Here is a 23,633-nt window from a genome sequence, read left to right on the forward strand (position 1 = left end):
GGTTCGAAACTGAGTCACGTCTTTCGGATGGTGACGTTTAAAGGTCGGTCCCAGACGTAAATAATCATATCTGATTGATACACGTCTGTAAAAACCCAATACACACACGCATCTGTAATTTTGTGAGAATATATCATTGTTATCGCTAGATAAGTCAGGATATTTTTTTACAGAACTGAAAAGATGAGGATACCCGGAAAAATCCATCTTCGGAGACAGTTCCGCTGTTCCGTTAGCATTAGCCATTCTCATAGGCCAAAAGTGCAACAGTGATCCTATTATTAAATATTGACTAAATATAAATATATATATTCCTTTGGCATCGGGAACACTAGAAAGCATGCAGTTATATCTGCTGATTACATGCATCACCGTTAAGACAAAATACTCATGCCGACGACATATTCTGTGGCTATATACAACACTAGTGACAAATATGATATGATATGATAATGATATGATAATTACTGTAACAGTAATTATCCTTAAAACGGAAGAGGAATGCTTCGGGAGACATCTAATAAATACATGAAAGAAAGAAGTAACAATACTTTTTATGTACATACATCTAATAATATCCATAGAATTTCTTTATCTTTTGAACTCGAATGAATACCTATTGTCAACTGCTTGATAAAAGTAAAAGAAAGACGCTCAAGTTCTGTTAGACGAGAATTTATAATACAAAAACACAACGATTGCTAGGATTAGGCTGAATTCAAGTCATGCCACCTTGCTAAAGTGCACTGCTTTAGTAGTCGTTCAAAGATGCACTCTTCTACAAATTTCTGTTGGCAATTTTGCAGCCCACTTGAACTACTAACTACGTGACTTAGGGAAAACTATCTGTAATTTTGGTTGAAAACTACCTTTACACAATCAATGTGAACATTTGTGTACCTTTAATGAGTACTTTCGATTGGTATGCAAAAAGCGTTGTTTGTCGGACTGTCGTAGACGGCATCTAGACAGCTATGAGAGAATGGGGTTGAATCAATTTTCAAATTTATGGTGTAAAGAAGTTTACAACCAGCGAACAACCAATCACATGGCTTTTTCAGTATCTGTAATTTTGTTTTTGTTTTCTCAATTAGTACAAATTAAAAGTCATAGCATGTTCCACTGGCTGACGGAAACAAAAATGAGGTCTAGACTACCTGGTGCACTTGTGGTGCTTATGTGATGTAACCTTAGAGCACAAAGGGTAACGTCATGGTGTATGCATTGTACACTCATGATGTATACACGGTGTATGAATGGTACACATATGACGTATGCATGATGCACACATGATACACATGAGATATATTCATGGTTGTCATAATTGTGGTGCACTCATGGTGCACAATGGGGACATAGATGGTGCACTCATGGTGCACACATGGTGTATACATGGTGGGCACAGGGTACAACTATTAAACAGACAATTGTGTTGACAGCAAAGGGAAAATACAGTATACACATAGAAATAATCCTATCATTAAAATCTACATGCACATGTACTAGTAATTCATTCAAATGAATCTAATTCAGCCGCAAATCCTCTCTGCTCTCAGCAAAACACTCAGTCCACTTGCCCCACCAACCCCCAAAGTTGCCCCAGAACATCTAGGGTGCAAGTGCGGCGCCCTGTCTGCCTTCTTAAAGCGGTTCCAGTGTGTTGTGCTTCTTCTTGCCCTTCTTGGGCTTGCCCGTGGGGAGGGCCTCTAGTCGCATGGGGCGTCTCATGGGGACGTCAGCCGGGCCCAGCTGGCCGTGGACGGACGCGGCGGCCATGTCAGTGTTGGTGAGGAAATTGGGGGAGGGGCCACGCATCGGAAGGTCTGCGGCTGTGAAATGAACGTACAGAAAGGTGGGGTTACACACCATTGCAAGCATTTAATTCAATTTTATTTTATTTTATATAAAAACATATAAATAACAATATACATGTTAACATGAGAAAATAACATTTGATGGATCGCCCTGCTCAGCTGTGCCATTGCAGCACAGCTGTTCTACCAAGGGGTTCAGTGAATATTGTATATTGGTCAGTTTGTTCTAAAATTTGCATCTGTTCATACAAAAAAAAACGTTAATCAGCAAAAACGCTTTCCATCGATGTTAATCAAGGTAAAGTAGCAATAATTCTTCAAAATCAAATTTTCAATTCAAGAAACTTTATTTTAAAAAGCAAAAATTATACAATGTATGTACAGGCAGAATAATGAAACAAAATCCCAAAAAATAGAAATAAACTATAAAACAGAGTTTAAAAAAAGACTGACTACGGTATACAAAATCAAGTAGATTACTTATAGAGTCAGGTACAAATGCACATCAAAATTTAAAAGAAATGAAAATAAAATGATAAGGAAAAGGATTTTGCATGTAAAAAGCCAAATAAGGCTTGTGAAAATGGCACATACGGTACCCACGTTAATGCATCTCTATACATAGGCAGAGTAAGACAAAAGGTAAATTAAAAACTTACTTAAAGTCCTGTTAGAATCAGAGTTGTTCAGTAGCTTGTTAGCCCTCTTAGGTTTGAAATAATCTATTGCAGAGTCATGATTGGACTGGTTCAATTTCTGTTGGTAAATTAAAAAAAGAGAGAAAAACATTTAAGTTTTAAACTTTGTATAAGAACATGAGTATAGCATCAAGATCTCATTCATACAGCACATATTATGCCATATATCTATGAACTTCAAAAATATAAAATCATAACATTTTATTTAAAAAGCACCCTTTTATATAATAATAATAATATTAATGTAGATTAAACTCTGGATTGAAATAAATCATTAAAAAAATGCTAATTTAATGGCGAAGGAGAAAAAGTAAAGGAAATCTTTATCACAGTACAATTGTAGCATTTATCTCCTCAGGTAGTCTTCTGAAATACAATTAGTACGTTTTGTAAAGAAAGGGTTTTTAATTATCACAACAAAATTATATTGCAACCTTTGTTGGGTATTTGTGCAGAAGTCTTAAACGTACACCGCTACAGTCATAACAAAGCATCACAATTTGATTCGTTACAACAATATATATGATAAAGTTATGACAGCAACAATATCACTCTTTAGAACAGATAAAAATAATTTTCAGAATATCACCCCCTAGGTGCGAAGCAGCAATGGAAAGAAAAATGCGTCGCTTAACAGCATCATTACCTGTAGATAACGATCCTCCTCCGGTTCGTCATATGCACTAGGACCGATCCCGTTGGCATTAGGGTACCCATTGGCCTGAGGTCGGTTGTTATTTGGCATTGACCTTTCGGGTTGACCTCTCTGGGTCAAAGGTTGGCGACCTCCGGGCATGATGCCTCCTGGCATGCTGGCGCCCCCCGGGTGTGTGGTGGTGGGGAGTTTCTCTCGCACGACGACCAGATCGGGGAGCTTCCAGCGGCCCTCTTCCTCATCCCAAGAGCATTCTCCTTTTATCTGATGACAAAAAAAAAAATATGAGGTAATACTTTGCACTCATTGCTCTCTCTTTCAAAGAATATCTCTTTCTTTCTTTCTTCTCTTTAATTAGTAAATGTCTTTAGGTTCCTGCACATTTCACAGTTTTGCGCTTCTCTTGTCTGGGTTTCCTTTAAATGATAATAAAAATCAAGCAAATTTGATGATATGTAACTTTGTAGTCTGATTAATTAATAAATTACTATAATAATTTTTTTAAATTATGAAACAATGTCTTTTATGTGTATTTTGTTAGCTGTATTGTATTTGAATGAGAAACTAATAAACTCAAACTCAAACTCATCCATCAACATCCTCCTCTCTTAGTTTCCCCTATTTTGGATATTTCTTTATATCTCGATTTTCAATCATCCACCCTCTGGTTGATTTCCTACATGTTTTCTAGATTACTGAGGTTTCTACTCGTTTAGCATTAGTAAATGTGTTGTCATGAACTCTTCTCCATTTCTCTATTTCTTCCTCAGCTCATGCATCCTCATACCTTGTCCAAGTTGTAATAGTTGCAGTCTCTTCGTAGACATGGTTGTATACCCTATCAAGAATCTGTATGGTATTATCTGCCCCCCCCCCACCCTCCAATTCCCTATCTCTCTTCAACCTTATCTACTTAAGTATTTGCATCATTGTATTCCTGTTCCTGTCATTCCTTCTCTATTCTTTTCATCATAGCTTATCCAGATTCTTTCTTTCTTTCTCCCCCCCCCCCCTCAACTCCTTGCTTGAATCTCTCTGTATCAGGGTGTGTCTCCCTCATATTTCTTCCTCCTCCCCCCCCCCCCCCCCCCCTCCCCTCTTCTCTTTCACATTCACTCTCTCATCATCTGTTTGGATTGAAATCAATAAAGTTTGAATTTGAATCTACATTACCTTATCCAGATTGTAATAGTTGCAGTCTCTTTGAAGACACGTTTAGACTCTATCAAGAATCTGTATCTGTTATTATCTGCCCTCTCCCCTACCCTCCAATTCCTTATCTCTATCACCCTTTCTCTATTCAACCTTATCTACTTAAGAATTTGCATCATTGTACCTGTTTCCTTTTTCCTTCTTGTCATCATACCTAAGATTCTTTCTTTCTTCCCCCCCCCCTTCAAGTTCTTGCTTGAATTTCTCTGTATCAGGGTGCCTCCCTCTTATTTCTCCCCTCCCCCTTCTCTCCCCCTTCTCTCCCCCATTCACTGTCTCATCATCATCTACATTACCTTCTCCAAGTTGTAATAGTTGTAGTCTCTTCGCAGACATGGTTGGACCCTATCAAGAATCTGTATCTGTTATTATCTTTGTGCTTATGTGCCTCCCTAATATTTCTTCCTCCCTCCCCACCCCCTCCCCCTCCCCTCCTCTCTCCTCTCGTTCACTCTCTCATCATCTACATTACCTTATCCAGATTGTAATAGTTGCAGTCTCTTCGCAGACACGGTTGGACCCGATCAAGGATCTGTTGCAGCATGGTAATCTGCTTCTCCTGCTTGCGTATCGTGTCCAGGTAGTCTATACGCTCAAACTCAAACTCGGCATTCAAGTCACTGATTTCACAATCTGCTGCCCTCAACTGCAAGAAAAACAAAACGCAAAGATTTTTAAATGTCGGCAGCGGTAAAATATGTCAAAAATGAAGATTCATTCTTTCATAATTAGCGGTTTTACTAGTTACACATCTTGTCTCAGTATTTATGGCATGAGCATTTACATACATTTCATCCAATCTTCTCTGTCAGCCAAGGTGAAAATTGGTTCATTGCAGAAATTTCTATTAAGTTTTAACAGAATCAGCATCAACAAAGACTATTTATTTACTGTAGGAATAGATTTGCTCATAGAAGCAACAGCTATATGCACATAAAAAGTCAGTGCTTTAAATCGATAATTCATGAATATAATTCTATCAGGAAATAACAGAATAATATTTTGCATCAAACCACCTAAAAAGAAAATCCCAGGCAGGCATCAATGTCCTTATTAAAGATTATAAGCCTTTAATAATTGTCACTCTCAGAGGCCCCTGGTACATGTATGTCCCTGAATGTGGTCAACAACCACTTCATCTACTACCCAATTAGTCTATATTCCCTTACGGTCTACACCAAGTTGTCTACTATCTACATATTAAATCATTAACAATAATTATCATGAAATGACTATGAGACCTTATGGACCTTTTGATGGGTCAATTTTTTTTTTTTAACTTTTTTATTTTGTTCAAAAATGATATTTTAGGACGTGATATCGTATTATTGTATTCCACTCTTATTATCATACTAAATACGATTTAATTGTACTGGTTGGCATCTCTGAAGCAGGTACACAAAACATTTTCATTTTCCTGCGACATCAAGAATGGCAAATGTTGGTGGATGCCTACCTTTTCTTGTTCCTTCTTGAGAAGCTCATTCTTAGCTTTGAGCTCGTCCTCGATACTGCTATAGATGTTTAGCATGATGCCATCATCATCCATCTTAGCGATGGCCTTAGCGAGGGTTAGCTTCCTCATCTCAGCGTGCTTCAACTTCTTCCTCCTCTTCTCCTTCAGCCCTTCATCGGTAGCTCTCTCTCCTCCGACCATCTCATGCTCAAGGGCTTGTAGCCTGAAATTTCAACAAGATATTTTTATAATTAATCAGACAGACAAGTTATAAACCTAGAACACAAAACTATAACCAAAGAGAGTGTGAGACAGAGGGCTTATAACCTGAACATTTTAAAGATGATGATCAGTTAATTTTATAATATGAACATGTGGTCATATGTATGCTTAGGTTTCTCTCATCGGACCATGTACACTATCTTTCAGAGAGGAAAGGGAGACAACAAGAAAAATGTAGACAGTAAAAGTGGGGGGGGGGGGGGGGGGGGTAGGGGTAAAATGATTTAAAGAAATGGAGAAAGAGAGAAGGAAAGGAAGAAAGAGAGAAGGAAAGGAAGAAAGAGAGAGGCAAGGAGAGAGAGAGAGAGCAAACATACCTCTTCATAGCTTCTTCCTGATCTAAGAACCCACCTCCCTGGTCCTTACGGGGCATCTTGGGAGAGGACCGGGGTGCAGAGGGACCCTCATCCTCGGTCGGGGGTACAGCCGGCTCCCCTTCAACACGGGCCTGCTCTCCCTGAATCAACACATGGAAATGAAAGAGTGAAACTCATGAATCAATCAATCAATCAATCAATTAATTCACATTAAAATCTCAAATTCTCCAGCCACAACACTTTCAGGAATCGTTAAGGATGACCCTTTTCATGTCAATTTTGATTTAAATATTTTCACGAAACTTTCATAGATTCTGAATCAAAGTGGGAAATTCAAGAATGGTTCATGCATGAAAAATTGTACTTAATTTTTTTTCTTCTAAAGACTTGCTATTCACAGACCTGCCAACCTCTGGAAAAAAATTGTATTCTTTAATCCAAAAAGTTGCATTTTACTGACAAAAATTGTATTTAAAAAAAATACAGACTGGTATGCGGATCAATGCCTCTTATATTCAGCCTTCAAGATTGACATTAAAGAAGAAGTGAAGTCTCACCTGCGCAACTGGCTTGCCTGAAGCATCTGGTTTAGCAGCAGCTTCCCCGTCCTGAGGAGGTTGTACTCTCTCTAGTGTGATGACCTTCTGACCTGCTTCTGTTGGTGATGCTTCACCTGTCACAATGAGAAGTACAATGACATGGTCAATTATGATGTCACAATGGTTAATTATGATGTCATAGTGGTTAATTATGATGTCATAATGGTTAATTACGATGTCATAATGGTGAATGATGATGTCATTGTCAAGGACATCAACAATGTCAAACAAAACGTTAACAAATATGACATGGTTAATGTCAAAGACCATGATAATACTACTAAAAATGAAAATGTCAATCAACAAGATACAGGCAAGAAACCTGATCCTATGAAATTCAAAATCTATTATTTCCTCATTGATATCAAATGATGTAAACACATTTTCGGTGTCTTGGAAAGAAGAAGAATATTTTTCACTTTTGACCCTGCCCCTTATTCTGATATACTGTTCATGCCATGGCTGCAAAATGATAACAAATATGGTATCATTTTAAAGAGGAATGTACATGCTCTATAATGATACAAAATTCAGCGATAATCATCGCACGACAAGAGAGATATAATTAAACTTGTGTTTCTAAACTATTACAAGGGGTTTCTATACATATAAAGTGTGTATTCTATTACCTCCTTGTTCTGAGACCTGGGCTAGCTTGTTATCATACAAAGACTTGAGCTGGTCCATGTCTTGCTGGAGCTTAGCCTTAGACACCTGTTCCTCCTCATACATGGCCTTCATCTCCTGAAGCTCGGCTTGATAATCCTAAGGAAAAAAAGTGAAGAAAGCGAACAATGAGAAATTTGCCAATATAGATGCCAAAGACTCATTGTGTATTTTACAGCCATCAAATTCTTATTGCATGAAAAACCATCAAAGTGTTTGAATTCAATCTTAAGGGTAGAGAATGGTAGGGGAAAAGAATCTGTATTGAACAAAATGTCTTTAACGATCTGAGGGGCTATTCTCCAACTTTTATTTCTTTCTTTTAATCTTTACACAAGGGTCAGAATACAAACCCTAACAAAATTTCCTCTTTACAAGTTGATTCACATTTGAAGAGAAACATAAAGTCTTGACAAAAAATATTATTATGAGTTCATCATGGGCAAATTATTATAAATATTCATGTAACATACATGAATGATGACAAACACATATTTATTATAAATTATTCCTTTATTCCAATGATCGATGAGTACCTTTTGAAGTTGTTCCTTCATGATATTAGTGTCTTCTGGGGTGCTTTCCTGGGAGGGGGTGGCTTCGGGGGCAGCCTCTGCCGACTGGGGAGGGGGCAGGGCAAGGGTTTGGACAGGGCCCCGCCCAAAGCACCAGCTGAGTGTGTCAAAGAGAAAATAACATTTTCATTGTTCAAATATAAGCATAATCATGAAAGTAAATGAATTATGCCATCATACAAAATATTTGTTGCTTCATTTCCTTTTTCATTTATTGCATGTTTTTGTTTGTATCAGTAATTGGTGCTCTGGTTGTATACGTAGGCAGCGATTGAATTTCATCTGCTATTTTCAATTGCAGGTCTACATCTGGTGGAGCTGGTACAAAGATAAATATAGTAATTCAAGTTTTTGCTTTTTAAAGGGGACAAAAATATCTTGTTTTCTAATGAATAGGCAGGCTAGGGTACCAAATACAAAATAATAATTTACCAGTATTAACAGTGCTTATATTTATGTAATGTTGTGCAAATACATGTACCTGCCGAAAGTGCTCTTTACAAAATCCACAGAAGCAACCAAAAATATCATCAAATTGGCAACGCAAAGGGTAAAAAGGGAAGGGAATGCAAATAATTTGAACATGCATATCATACAATGTTCAATCTAAAGAGGTTTTATGTTTATATGTTTTACAATTGAAACAAAAGTGCCACATTTTCAAACTGTTTGAAAAATAAATTCATGGGCTTTAAAAAGCTAGCCAATTATCAATTAAGTCTTAATTTCTATAATGTGTTGCAAATTTGATGATATTGTTGGTGGATTCTGGGATTCTTGCATCATAGCTGATATTACCATGATATCCTTGAAAACATTCAATTCAATGAATCTTCTCCTTCTCATAATGTCTTATTCACAAATCTTGGTTCTTTCAAAATTATTTTTTAATGCCTTCTGCTATTTTTCTCTTTGATATCAATATCACATTTCAACTGCTATCTCTATTTCATTTGCCTCCCTACCCCTCTGCCCTGTCCCATCCCTTTCTTTTTTTCATCTGCTTATGCTAATTGATGTCCATTTCAAATTGCAAATATTGTTTTAGAAATTCACAAAAACCACCAAATCTGGACATTACATTAACTATGACCCCAATTTAATTTACAAAACCATATTCTCAATTCAAGCAGTATTCACATCACTAAGCTTTACCCACACAAGAATAGTTTTAGAATAGGTTTAACTGTTAACCAAAGGAAACACAAAGAGATATGAATTTAAATCTGTTGCGATCAAAAGTTTGCACACATACGTAGAGTACACCTCACACAAAAGTGTAAGTCAGCAAAAGAAAAAAATGAAGATATATCACTCATAGGTTTTTACACATGTACATATGTATGTAACAGAAATGTTAATAGTGAAGTGATGTGATAATAATGGACAAATATGCTAAATACATGGGAGTTTTAAAATATTACTATTTCGCCTTCTGGCATATTTGAATAAGGTGCCGAACGCATGAAAAAGTAGGAGATATTTGCATCAATCTAGGTTTAAATTTATATGAAGTGAAATGGAATGTATGTATGTAACATAAATATTAGTGTAGTACGACAATGATGATAATAATGATCGATATAGTGTGGTAAATTTCTATTATGTGCTGTCTAGATTACAAAGTGCCAGACACTTCACGATCCATAATTTATCAGAGTAATTTAACCAAGGTTTAACTAAGTTCACCTTAAGAATATATGTATCTCTATGCAGGTAAATGGATAGAATATTATGTGCACATGTAAATTCATAAGGAAAGAGTGACTTCAAAACCAATGTTTGGCCTTGGAACAGAAATGTGTCATTACTTCTGAAGAAAGAGTGTAGATATGTTTGGATTAATGGAGTATGGATAAAGTCATTTCAAACATCACAATATTTGTTTGTGTTAGTGTCAAAACCAACACTTAGTATCCCTTCACCAGTGTTCTTCCATGAGCACTTTACTTGACACTGAAGTGCTTGGTGTAACTCAAATCAACTCCATATCTCACAGTATTGGAAAACATATTAAAGGCATTAAGGCATTGGACCTTCATCCTTGCAATTTTAAAGGGGAAAAAATGCACACAAGTAAAGCCTATTTAAAGATGTAATGATAAACAGTATGACAATGGATCAAGTATTAGCTTCAGAAACAACTCTGGCCAGGGACAGCTCATTTAGTACAGGAAATGAGCAGTCCCTGCCATATAAAGTGATTATCTGTGCTTTAAAGTTGCTCAAGCGTGGGTATATAGAGGGCAGCACACGGAAGTACGCACAAGAGTGTAATACCCGTTGGCTCAGTGTTATGTAGTGATCGCCAAGTTGCCTACTTCACAAACAACTATATACCCATGCTTGAGCAACTTTAACATCAATCCTACTTTTTGCCAAAATTGCAATGAGTTGAACCAAAATTATCAATGTGTTCTTCGCGTGGCTGTATTATAAAACTGACAGAGTGACATCTAGATATTAGAAGAGGGGGAAAATGATAGTTTTGAAGCAGTACAGGTTGGATAGTCGTCACACAGAGATTAAAACACAACTCACCCATCATCTCCATGCCTGGTTAAAAAATTGGGTTTAAATTTCATTTAAAAAATGCTTGGTTAATAAAAAATATACAAATACAGGATATATACAGAGATTAAGCGGCTGAAATACATCAATTGTTTTAAGTTCAAGGGGGAAAAAAACAATTTGTGATATTGATAATGTTTGAGAAACAACAGCAATTTTTTTTTCTTTTTCTGGAAACATTTTTGGAGAAATGATGTTGAGAAAAATTACTGAGGAAATTTGAACAACGTTGAAGGAGAAATCAACAAAAAATTGTAACTATATTAAAAAAAAGAGCTTTATTTTCATAGTTTCCCCTATTGAATCTACCTGGAAAACCTCTGGCAGTTTTATATATTATCCTCTTTATCATCATATCCACCTAACACAAACCAAAAGTTTTACTTTCACAGTTTCCCCTATTACAGCCTGTCAGTCCTAGTTTGACTAGAGGGGATTAAACCACCCAGCAAGGTCATTGACAGCTCTCAATTAGCATGAGAAACAGAGGATCATGGGGAACCAACATGCACCGATTAGGCACTGTTTGTTATATAGAGGGAGCAAGTAGCTACAAGTAGTACAGTGGGGCTTTAAACCTACCTGGAAATCCACCAGCAGGAATGGGGATCTCCCCCATGAGCATCTGCTTGAGCGTCTTGATCTCCTCCTGGTACTGCCTCAAGAGGGCGTCCTTTGGATCCTCGTTGATCTTGGGCTTGTTCTTGATGTTCTTGGCACGGTTGGCGTACCGGAGCGTGGACAGGGTCTCGTCATAGTTGTTGTCGGCGGGCGAGAGGCAGGCGACCATGAGGGTCTTGGTGTTACCACCTGAAAAAAAAGGAAATTGGTGTTCAAAATTTTCATTGTTGATAGTGGATTACTGGAAAAACAGTATCTTTGGTCTCTCCTTAAACAAGACCCACATTTCACTCAACTTTCTTTTTTACCATTCTTAATCATACAGTTTGGGAAGTATCGCTTTTCATCTTTAATAGATAATAATAATAATATTACGTTCTTGTATAACGCATTGTAACGTCCCTATGCGCTTCCAAAGAGCTTTGGAAATGATTACCCTAGCGTTAGCTCTGGCAGCCGTTATCTCAGTGTGGCAAACGTCTTGCCAAAGGACATTAATGCCAGGGTGGGACTCGAACCACGGACCTTGTGATCCACAGTTCGGTGACATATCCACTTGAACCACGCCACCTCTACACTGACACTGTTCACACTTACCGAGGGAGTCCTGGAGTAGACGTGTGAGCTTGGAGTCACGGTAGGGGATGTGTTTAGACTTGCCATCCACCAGGGCTGAAATGACGTTTCCCAGGGCAGAGAGCGACAGGTTGATCTTTGTCGCTTCCTTGAGTCTGTCTCCAGTTGCACCTAAAACAAGAGAAATTAGAAGAGTCAATAAATAATATCTGTGTATGTGAGGAAAATATTTCCTCATCCCCGTTAAAAAAATAAAAAATAAAGGAGGAAGGAAAGGGCACAGACGGAGCAGAATTTGATTGATTTTTGCCTAAATCTATAAAACACAATTTAGTCTATAGATTTGCAACAATATACAATATAGTTTATAATAAATGCAGAGACAATATAGTGTCCGTTTTTCCCTATTTTCATCTGACTTGCAAAAGGCTACATAACTTCCAACCCTAAAAATTAGACTTGGTACACTGTATGTTTTGGCATTTGGAAAAGGATTATGGGTAGACCTCTCATACCTGTCTTCGCTTGCTTCTCCCTACCAAGCCAAATCAACCATGGTCACTTTGACAGCTCTGATGCTATTCTCTCCAGAGTCATATCATCACAAACATCATCCTCATCATTCTCCGCCTCTTCCTCGTCATTATCATAATTATGGATGTCATCACCATTATCATCTTTAATATTATCTTAATAATTGTCTTTGCTTGCCTCTCGCTATCAGCCAAATCGACCAGATTGAGTTTGTAAGCTCGGATGCGATCCTCTCTGGAATCATCTACAGTGTACCTTGCAAATCTCTAGCATCATCATCACCATCATCATCATTATTATCATCATCATCATCATCCCCATCATCACCATAATCACCATCATTGTCATTATCATCATCATCATCATCATCATCATCATCACTATCATCACCATCATCACCATCATAATCACCATCATCGTCATTATTATCATCATCACCATCATCACCATCATAATCACCATCATCGTCATTATTATCATCATCATCATCACCATCATCACTATCACAGCCATCATCATCATCATCCTTACCATCATTTAGGCCTGAGTCAAACCGTTTAACCGACGGTTATCCGACCGCATTCATCAAAACCGTTTAGCATTTCTCGCTCCGGTTAACCGTTATTTGCATACATTTTGGAATGTGCTAATAGCCGATGATAAAGATAACCAAAGAAATCACAGTGTAATGTTACACCCTGGCCGCTGCGCGCCAGCTTTCTGGCAGCAGTAATCCCCATGAATGAATTTGTAAACAATAAAACAACCAGCCCCCTTCTCTCTTTTCTCACCCTCTTTATTCCCTTCTCTCTGCAATGTGTTCATCGCTCATGTACCTTTTCTTATTACTGCACTCTCAGCTCACAACTTTCTAAATGTTTACACATTCGATGGTCAGTTCCTCTCACATCCCTTCTCCCCCGAGTCTCTCTCTCTCTCTCTCTCTCTCTCTCAATATTAATATCCATCCCTTGCCGACTCGCCCCCTAAAATAATGTTCATATATAGATAAAATACAAAAATATTGATAACAATAATAATTGAAGTTATCAATCAACAAAGTCTTGGATATTGTGAGTAATTTAAGTTTTTGATCATTCTTCAATTCAGCCGATTAACACAGCCACCCTTTCTATCTTCACTCATGTCCCTGCCTCGTCCATGCAGGGACATGCAGAGACATGCTAGCCCATGCATGCTCTCTCAGTCACACACACATGTACACACAAACCTCCGGCGCCCAAATACACTGTACATACACACAGATGGAGAGCTCATGCTTGTCACATGCACACATGTGGGCGTGGCTTCTTGACCTCCCACTGAACTGGGTACGGTGAAAGCACGCGCGGTCACCAACCTGTAATTTATGCTGGTATCAAACTCCACCCACATAGCTAGAGAACCTTCCTGATTGGTCACTAACTTGGATCAGCTCATTGCAGGGTGTGTCTTGGGTGTGTGTGATACACACTTCCACATAATTTCATATGGCAATGATACATGCAGGGAGCTCTCTCCCTGACCATGTGCAAACATTGCATTGCAAAGGCATATATAAACACATCACAGATCAGCTAGCTTCACAGAGTAACTTTGCAAGGTTAATCATGATATCAAATTCAGATGAGGAATAATAAGACATGTTTTATGTTGTTTATTACTGGTCTCTGTTTATCAGGATGACCCAATTTGTGCCTTATAGTCCGGGCTGGGAATGCTCAGCCCGACAGTCCGAAGACCAGCAGGGTTCCGAGCTACAGCACTATTACAAATACTGTATTTTCACTTTTTCAGATTATTATTAAACGGTTAAACGAAACCGCCCGTATACTTTTAACGGTTAACCGTTTAGCACAAAAACCGTAATGACTCAGGCTTACCATCATTACTTTCAATACTATCAACATACCTGTTTTGCCCTGCCTCTCGCTACCGGCCAAATCTACCAGATTGAGTTTGCCGGCTCGGATGTGATCCTCTCCGGTATCGTCCACCTCGCACATCTCTATATGGATGGTGAAGATGGAATGTGAACGCGACGAGTCTGCATTCATCAATGTAGCACCCGTGGAACGGTTCTTCCACCCAAGCTCCATGATCTGTTCACACTCACGCCTGTTGTGCACGATATGCATGGTCAGTTCTATAAAAAAAAAACAGGAAAATAAATGTTAACTTTATTGATAAGAAGAAGCTTTCTACATTAAAAAGTAGCATGTTAGCTTTGTTAAAATCAGGTTATGATATCTCTGTTTTGTCTGAAGGCAAAAAGCACATCATGTCAAATAATGTTTTTAGCTTCATGAACATACCATCATCCTCACTACCACAAGCATCATCATCACCCTGAACACAATCAACATCATCAGCACCACCAGCACCATCATCATCATCATCATCACCATCATCTTCATCATTATCATCATCATCATCATCTACCATCATCTTCATCATCATCATCATCATCATCATCATCATCATCATCATCGTTGTCGTCATCGTCGTCGTCATCATCATCATCATCATCATAATCATCACCACCATGACCATAATCTCCACCACCATCATCATCCCCACCATTTGCATGATCATCATCACCATAATCATCACCATAATCACCACCACTAACATCATCATTACAACCATAATCATCATCACCATCATAACATTGACAATATTATCATCACCACCAACACCACTACCACTATCAACATCATCACCATTATCATTATAACCATGACCACAATCATCATCTCATCATCACCATCATATTAATAATGATCTGACCTTTGACATAGACACCCTTATCTGGATGTTCTTTGAGTTCCAGACGAGCCTTGGCGTCCTTTCCCAGAAGATCACGAATCTCTTCATTGTAGATCTCTAGATAGGAGGCCCGCACCAAGTACTTCAAGCCCTCTGCAACCTGTAAAACATGATATCAATGTCACACATGTATGAATACCTGTCATACATCAATGTATAATGTAGATATGACATATGTAGTAATTAATATGTACATGTAGATATGATAACAAATGAACACATGTCATATGTTCATGTCATATGTACTGCACATATTATATCATATGAATGCCTGCCATATGTACTGCACATATATCAGATAAATGCATGTCATAATGTATGTTCGTGTCAAATGTATCATACAAATCAGTGGCGGATCCAGGGGGGGGCCCGGGCCCCCCCCCCCCCCCTTGAGAAAAAAATCATGTAAAATCACGTGATTTTTACGATTTTGGGGGGTTGGGCCCCCCCCCCCCCTGGCGCTTAAGGGGGGGGGGGTGCAAATTGAAATTTTTTTGAGGATCAAAAAAAAAAAAAGTGCTCACTACCCCCCCCCCCCCCCCCCCCCCCCCCCCCCCCCCCCACTGAGCGATTTTTTTTTTTTTGGCCGGCGCGTTTTTCAAATTTTCGGGAGCAAAAAAAAAAAAAAAAAAAAATTGTGCTCTGTACCCCCCCCCCCCCCCCCCCACTGAGCGACTTTTCGGCCGGCGCGATTTTCAAATTTTCGGGAGCAAAAAAAAAAAAAAGTTGGGCCCCCTCCCCTAAGAAATCCTGGATCCGCGCCTGATACAAATACATGTCATATGTTCATGTCATATGTTCATGTCATATGTTCATGTCATATGTACTGCACATACATGCATATCATATGAATACATGTCATATGTACTGCACATACAGTATATCATATAAATACATGTCACATATGTACTGCACATATATCATATAAATACATGTCATATTTACATATATGAATACATACCATGTGTACATGTGTACAGTACATCATGCTATCAGGGTGCTTTGTGTATGCAAATTCCTTCTTTAAAGCACCTCTAAAGTGTTGGGAGCCCAAACATTGCAAAACAATTCATGGCAAAATTTGTCTAATGGTGTGAAAGAGGATGTCATATACCCACCCCCCCCCCATAACATTCCATCTGATGCTATATGAGACAGTTCATCAAATATGGACCCAAAAACAAAACTTTTAAAAATTCTGTTGAGAGACTTTTAACATACATGTATATGGCATGTCATAGTGGTAACAGAGAGGCTTTATCACCTGATCAATAGGTGATCTGCCAGGAACATGTTTATTCCTACTTTTGCAGAAATGATATGTCTAATAATCAGTTTCACAAAAAACAGGAAGTTTGATTAACGCAGTGTCTGGAATGTACATTGGGCTGTAATGAGATCAGTTGCATGGCTATGGGATGGAGAGCACCAATCTACATGTACAGTACATACATTTAGGACAGGTCACAGTTGTGTAACCTATGCATTTTAATCCTATCTGCTTTTCAATTTTGAAATATTAGATACATTTAAAATTAATACAGAACAATAATTAACCATTTGAAGGCATAACATATATGGTTGAAACATTCCATCTTTATGCTAGCATGCTAGATTTCTCTGACAAATTTGCTCTCAGCCAATCAAATGCCACGATTTCAGTAGCTTGTAACTGACTTTGTAACTTGTTATTGATAACAAGTTTTATGAAACAGGGTCCCCCGTACACTTCAAAATGTCGGTTTAGTAGCATTTTACAGGTCAATTGGGAAAGGTATTCGTTTAGACTGCTACATGTACAATGTAAGCTCTAGGCCGCTCCTTCATGCATTTAACAATACAGAGATTAGTCCCTAGTATGTATTGTGCCTGTCTTTAAAGTCATTGATTAGTGCTATAGAATCAATAAAGAGTATTGATTACCACACACTTTAACGCCCCCCCCCCCCCTAATCGTCAGACAACATTGCATTGTAAATACAAGTTGCAGAATATATTTCAAGGGGAATTTGTTTAATACCTTTTATGCAGGCCAGCTAATATACTTATATAGTATATAAATATTTCATGTTCAGGAATGCATTAGTGATTAATGCACTGCATGTAGATGAACTCAAACAGAAAATACGGGCTAATGAATATATTTATTATATAAATTATTAGTGTTCAGGAATGCATTAGTGATTAATGCACTGCATGTAGATGAATTCAAACAGAAAATACGGGCTAATTAATTTACTTAGTATATAAATTATTAATGTTTATGAGTGCATTAATGACTATGCTCTGCATGTGGAAGAACTCAAACAGGAAAAAAATGAACAGAACTTGTCAAGAGCATTTTCTACCTTGTGACTTACAGGGGAAATGTCAAACTGATGCCAAACTGGTTTTGAAAAGAGCAGACACTGTGTGACACTGATCACATCAGTGCAGTTTAATATGGTACATGATTTATTTCAAGGCTAAAATCAATCACAAGTTGTTCTTCAAATCGGCAACAGACTTGTTTTAATGTTATTGCTACATGGTTCTACTAAAATGTATTATATTGTTTTTTATTTTTTTGATTGAAGGATTTTATTGATAGTTATTCATTCTCGCAGTCCAAAGACTGAATTGCAATGGTTACAACAGTTTACAGTTTTTATGTCTCTAAGAAACAATATCTATGTGTACAGACTTTGTCAAAAAGTTGAGAAAGTAGTGATTCAGAACCTCTCAATGTATGCAAATTTAGGGATATAATAAGCTCATTTTCCTTTTTTAAATTTCTGGCATAAAAAGACAATAGGGTCATGCACAGAAAATTGATGCAGTGTGTGAGGACATTTTTGCACTTTCTACCCATGCTTCTGGTATATTGTTTAGGTTCTGAATGATTGTCATGACAGGGTAAAATAGTGTCCTTGCCATGACAACCAATTTGCAATATATTGCATCCTCACTTTTAACACGCTAGAGGCATACATACTTGCATCTTAAGCATGCTTTATCAATACTTTTACAATAAAAATTGTGCACGATAGGAAAGATGTGCTCGAATGCTCTGGGTATAATATAACACCCCTCTGTGTGGCAGGGTCCTTACATATATGTACTGCTACTGAATATATGTCCATAGTTAGACACAAGTTGACAGACAGAAAGGGACAGAAAATTACCTGAATGTTCTCAAAGATGTGCTCAAATGCTCTGGGTATAATACCCCTCTGTGTGGCAGGGTCTGTGATGCCCTGCATACTGAATGACTTTCCACATCCAGTCTGCCCATAAGCAAAGATAGTTCCATTGTAGCCTTCCAACACACCCTGCAAACAAAAGAAATCAAGTCTAAAGTGATGAAATTGTGAATAATAAACTCTTTGCCGTATATCTCCCTCTCAAGATTGATTCAAAACAATGTTTCTTGATGAAAATCAACCAATTTCTATTCCCGTTTGAAAATTATATATCAAAACTGCATATTCCGAGATTTTCATGGTCACAGCTACCATTGTATAGCCAATACACTGATATTTTAATTCCTCAATTCTGTCAAAGTTGCTTTTTCTAACACTAGATTTCACAATGGTAATGCAAATTTTAAATTTCATAATCCAATCCTGTTGAAATATTACCAAAACATGTATTACCTTTAAGCTTGTATTTTAACTAGCAAATTTTTTTAACATACCGGTACTTAATATTTGAACTACGTACAACATGGAACTACCAATACACAATTTTTGTTTTGGTAGTTATTCAAGTCATTCACTGGGTGTCCGTGTAGCATCTTTGACCGAGTTGGAAAGTAGAAATTATAAACTACTTTAAAGCTGTTGGCCCTCTGGTTGCTTACTAGTCATATACATGCATGCTTTCTTAGCAGTCTGGTAAAATAACCACCTCCACTAGATCCACTAAGCAAACTACACCATTTAAAAAATAATCCTTACATCGACCAGCGGATAGGCTATATCACCGTAGATCTGTTCCGTCGTTGAGTCGACAAAGTACGCCCCATCAAACGTGAACGACTTGGAAGGATCCTTGGAGTTCGGTTTGAGGATCTCGCAGTATCCGCGCTTGCCGTCCATCTTGACGCATGTCTTGCATTTGAGACTCTTCTCTCTCCCGTTAAGAGGGCGACATCTCACGATAACCTTGACCGCTTCAGCCATCTTGGATTAGGGTGTACTGCGAGTGTAAAAGGTACATGGACATATAAATAAGTATATAATATTTATAATAATGATATTAATGGTATAAATAATAATAATAATACAAATAATAATAACAATACAACCATAATGATAATGACAAAATAATGATAAAAATAATAATAATAATAACAACAACAATAATACCTTTTTCTTATTTAAAGCAGATTACCATTACCTGATCAAAGCAGTTTACCATTACCTGATCAAAGCACTTACAGTATTATTATCAACCTGGTTATTGGATTCATTTTCTAATCTGCACATTAAAGTGCACACTTTTGGGGAGCATTCTAGCTAGTCGCCTTTGCATGGGTGCACACAGATATAGATTCAATATCAATGACCATTAATGCTTATTTGGGGGTTTCAAAGATGGTATGTACATGTACATGTATGGCAAATTTTACATGAAACTTTGAGCATCTGAAATGAGCTTGTTGAACTTGGTTGACCCATAAAATCGCATCTTCTTCTTCTCTTTCTTTTCCTCTCATTCTTCACCTACTTCTCCTGCTCCTTCTTTTTCCTCTCCTCCTTCTTCCTCTCCTTCTTTCTCTTCTCCTCCTCCTTCTTCTTCTTTCTCTCCTCCTCCTCCTCTTTCTTCTTCTTCTTCTTCTTCTTCTTCTTCTTCTTCTTCTTCTTCTTCTTCTTCTTCTCCTCCTCCTCCCCCTTCTCCTTTTTTCCCCCTCTTTTCCTCCTCCTACTTTGTCCTCTTCCTCTTCTCCTTCTTTGGTCCATGATGAGACACAGGTGAAGGTTGTGTGATCATGGCCTATATTGATCTATATTTAATTATTGAAGCATTTGGGCTACTTTAAAAAGTGTCAAAGGATTCAATATTGATGATAGACTACTGCCATGCCAGGTACATTTGAAATGATAAGTTTGCACAAGTTTCAATGTGACTTATCCCCTTTCTAAAACAGTTCTTCTTCAGGGGGTTCAGACGATGAATGAATGATGTCTTGATAATGATGATTGATGAAAGGAAACAGCTTTCTTTTTAGTTTTTTGAATTTCAATTAGGTCTAAGCCTAGATCTAGACCTAGACCAAATTTGTCTGTCTCTTTCGTTCGTTAGCCTCTGATTTGGGTAGGTCGGCTCTCTCGATCTCGTTCTTTAGAGAGAGCCAACCTACCCAAATCAGAGGCTAACGAACGAAAGAGACAGAAAAATTCGGTCAAGCCTAGATCTAGATCTAGACTACAATTCCAGAGTAAATTCCATCATCACACGATCATCGATCATTCGATGGTCAATCAAATAATCAAGGACACAACATTTGAAAATATGGACACACAACACATGTCACAAGCCTAGCCAGCCAGGCACAACACCATTCACTCACTCAACAAGCAATATCTACTCTAAAAACACTGGGAAATGCCGTCATATTCATATCTGTAAACACTGCACAAAATTCAGAAATTACATAGCAATTAGCAATACAGCCACAGCGCAGAGACATGGCAGTGCCACTGCCAGAACGTTAACCCGGCGCACCGGGGGCGCAAAGGGGCCGCGCATGTAAGCTACCACAGCACTGACTGAAAAGAAGAAAAAAAACGTTGCCGTACGTTACCTTGCGCTTGGTCAGAAAGTAGATTTCTTGTACAGCAAGAACTCATAACTCGCTGTAAACGACACGCCTGAATCGTTATTTACGAAATATTTCAAGAATTATTCATTTTCACGGCTTGGTGATCTTGTAGTTGTAAACAAACCACAATTCAGTAAACACCGGTACACGGTGACAAGCAAAACATCCAAGTTTAATGTTTCGCTCCATCCATCTCACTCTTCATTCTACATATTTCTACACGGGAAATCGGTGCACCAGCGCGGTACTGCTATTTGTTGGAACCAGCGAAATTCAATGACGTCAATCTCCGTCTGATCATATCGTTTTTGTATAAATCAATGTTTATAGCTTTTTAGCAAGTAGTGAAATGCAATGAATTTCATTATAATTTCAGATTTATCTTGGCCATGGATTAAACAAGAATAACAATGTGTAAAATTCTTAATAATTAAAATAAATAATTTAATTTTCCACCCTCATACAGATCGGCCTTGTGGCCCAATGGATAAGGCATCTGACTACGAATCAGGGGATTCCAGGTTCGAGTCCTGGCAAGGTCGAATTTTTTATCTTTTTCATCTCTCTCATAAAATAATTCAAAGATTACTTACAGCAATTTTTGTTCCCTTTTGTCTCAGATCTAACACAAAGTATTTTACAAATAATAATACTAAAAACGGTGCTTATAAAGCGCTTACCCTGCACTGAAGTCTCTAAACGCTATCTATATTAAACAAAACAAAAACATACATAATAAACCTACAATTACAATACATAGGAAATATACATCAATGTGAACAGAGTAAGTTACTCGTCTAAAGTTTTGAATTGGTTGACTGTCTGACATTATTTGACAATAGGCTTGCGGGTGTACCATGTGTGAGAGAGGGAGGATTGCTCAGGAGTCCTGAAAAGGACTCTCGGTAATCTTTCTTGAGGGTGTGTAGTCCTGAAAAAGACTGTTGGTGTAGTCTTGAAAAAGACAAGCCGATACTTACAAACAGCATCTAAAGGAAGTTTGTTCCCAAAGCCTTTTAGCACTCACCATTCTCGAATATTAGCCTTTACAATATTGTCCACCATAAGTTTTTTTAAGATTTAAATGAAATATATCAAATATTGCTTGTAAACTTCTTCTCATTGCTGCTTTGATTTGAATGAACCTTCTGGATACTGCCCCCAGGCAAAAACCGTTTGGCTTTTATTTATGATGATACAATTCTACCATTTCTGTACATTTCACTTCGTAATGTCAGTTACTTAATACTTAGATCTAGCCACTTTTATTATTCATTCATTCATTCATTATTTATTGTCTTTCCTTGGGGTATGTATAAGCGCGCAAACCTTTTTTCTTGTCTTTTTTGTTTGTTTTATTAATTTGAAGCAGTCCTTTAAATTTGGTTATCGCGGTTTGTACTTTATGATCTTCATGATATAATTATGCTAATTCTGAGTTGTGATTTATTTATTTCCATGAATCATCAGATTGTAGTGTATTTAACGGCGCCAACCTTGACAAGCTTTTGCTATAATTATGTTTGCCCCATTTACCAAACGGTTTAGTTATGCTGATTGAAAAACGTTTACAATGTATCTGAAATTGGGTATAAGTGAAATGAAATGAATGAATTGATGGCATCCTGGTCTGGAAAACACCCTTTGATAGATATAAAAATATGATAAGCTTCCATTCAACTCGGGCATTTTATTTATTTATTTATTTAAAAAGACATAAAAATACATGATTCAAAGGTCCAAGGACCTAAACTAAACATGTTTACAAATTATACAATACAGTTATAAATACGGTAAATATACAAATGAGCCAAACGAACAGGTATGACAAGTACAATATGGTAATAAAGATGACAAAAATAATACATTTTCATCAATACAATACCAAAATAAACTAAAGAGAAAGTAGTGATCAGGATTGGGTTTAGGCCCATTATCAATGAGCTCATGGCTGCATGCTTATACAATTATATCTAACCCACTGCATGAAAAAAAGAAAAAAATTAAATAAAAAGGAATCAATTATGTTGGCATATTAATCAAAGTTTTTACCTATTTTTCATTAACATTTGCTTTCGTTTTAGAATTTGTTTTCAAATGTTTAACATATCCAGCAAAAATAATCAAAATGTTTATGGATTATCTAACGAGTTACAATTTTCCAAAACACAATTAATTTATTACACTCTATTAACTCTATTATGTAGCACTATAATTTTCGCACGTATCCTCTATGAACAATAATCATGATGAGGCTAGTCACTCAAGTGTATCCGTAATTGGCTTACGGATTCCAAATTCCTCTCCTTCCTTTTTCTCTCCTCCTTTATCCTGTCCCGTTTTGTTCTCCCCGATTCTCTAAACGATTGCGGCTTCCCGCTCTTCTTTCCCTTCTCACATCTGCACGTCTCTCTTTTCTCCA

General features: G+C 37.5%; 1 protein-coding gene and 1 non-coding gene across 2 annotated transcripts; one reads left to right on the top strand and one right to left on the bottom strand.

Annotated features, from left to right (window-relative positions):
- Positions 1 to 613: 613 nt before the first annotated feature.
- On the bottom strand, positions 614 to 19,620 carry LOC755643 (kinesin-like protein KIF17). Its single transcript, XM_030993998.1, has 16 exons — positions 19,344 to 19,620; positions 18,570 to 18,716; positions 15,367 to 15,505; positions 14,489 to 14,722; positions 12,064 to 12,213; positions 11,428 to 11,655; positions 10,647 to 10,830; positions 8,236 to 8,371; positions 7,663 to 7,798; positions 6,992 to 7,107; positions 6,435 to 6,574; positions 5,836 to 6,058; positions 4,852 to 5,025; positions 3,159 to 3,431; positions 2,474 to 2,570; positions 614 to 1,829 (listed from the first exon to the last, which is right to left on the bottom strand). Exons 1-16 carry the CDS (start codon positions 19,566 to 19,568, stop codon positions 1,642 to 1,644), a joined length of 2,790 nt encoding a protein of 929 aa, XP_030849858.1. The 5' UTR covers positions 19,569 to 19,620; the 3' UTR covers positions 614 to 1,641.
- A 2,060-nt stretch (positions 19,621 to 21,680) lies between these two features.
- Positions 21,681 to 21,753, top strand: TRNAR-ACG. Its single transcript has one exon. It is a non-coding gene; the product is annotated as a tRNA-Arg (tRNA).
- The last annotated feature ends 1,880 nt before the right edge of the window (positions 21,754 to 23,633 follow it).

The sequence above is a fragment of the Strongylocentrotus purpuratus genome, unplaced genomic scaffold (genome assembly GCF_000002235.5).
Source record: "Strongylocentrotus purpuratus isolate Spur 01 unplaced genomic scaffold, Spur_5.0 spur5_scaffold_20, whole genome shotgun sequence".
NCBI classification, from domain to species: Eukaryota; Metazoa; Echinodermata; class Echinoidea; order Camarodonta; family Strongylocentrotidae; genus Strongylocentrotus; species Strongylocentrotus purpuratus.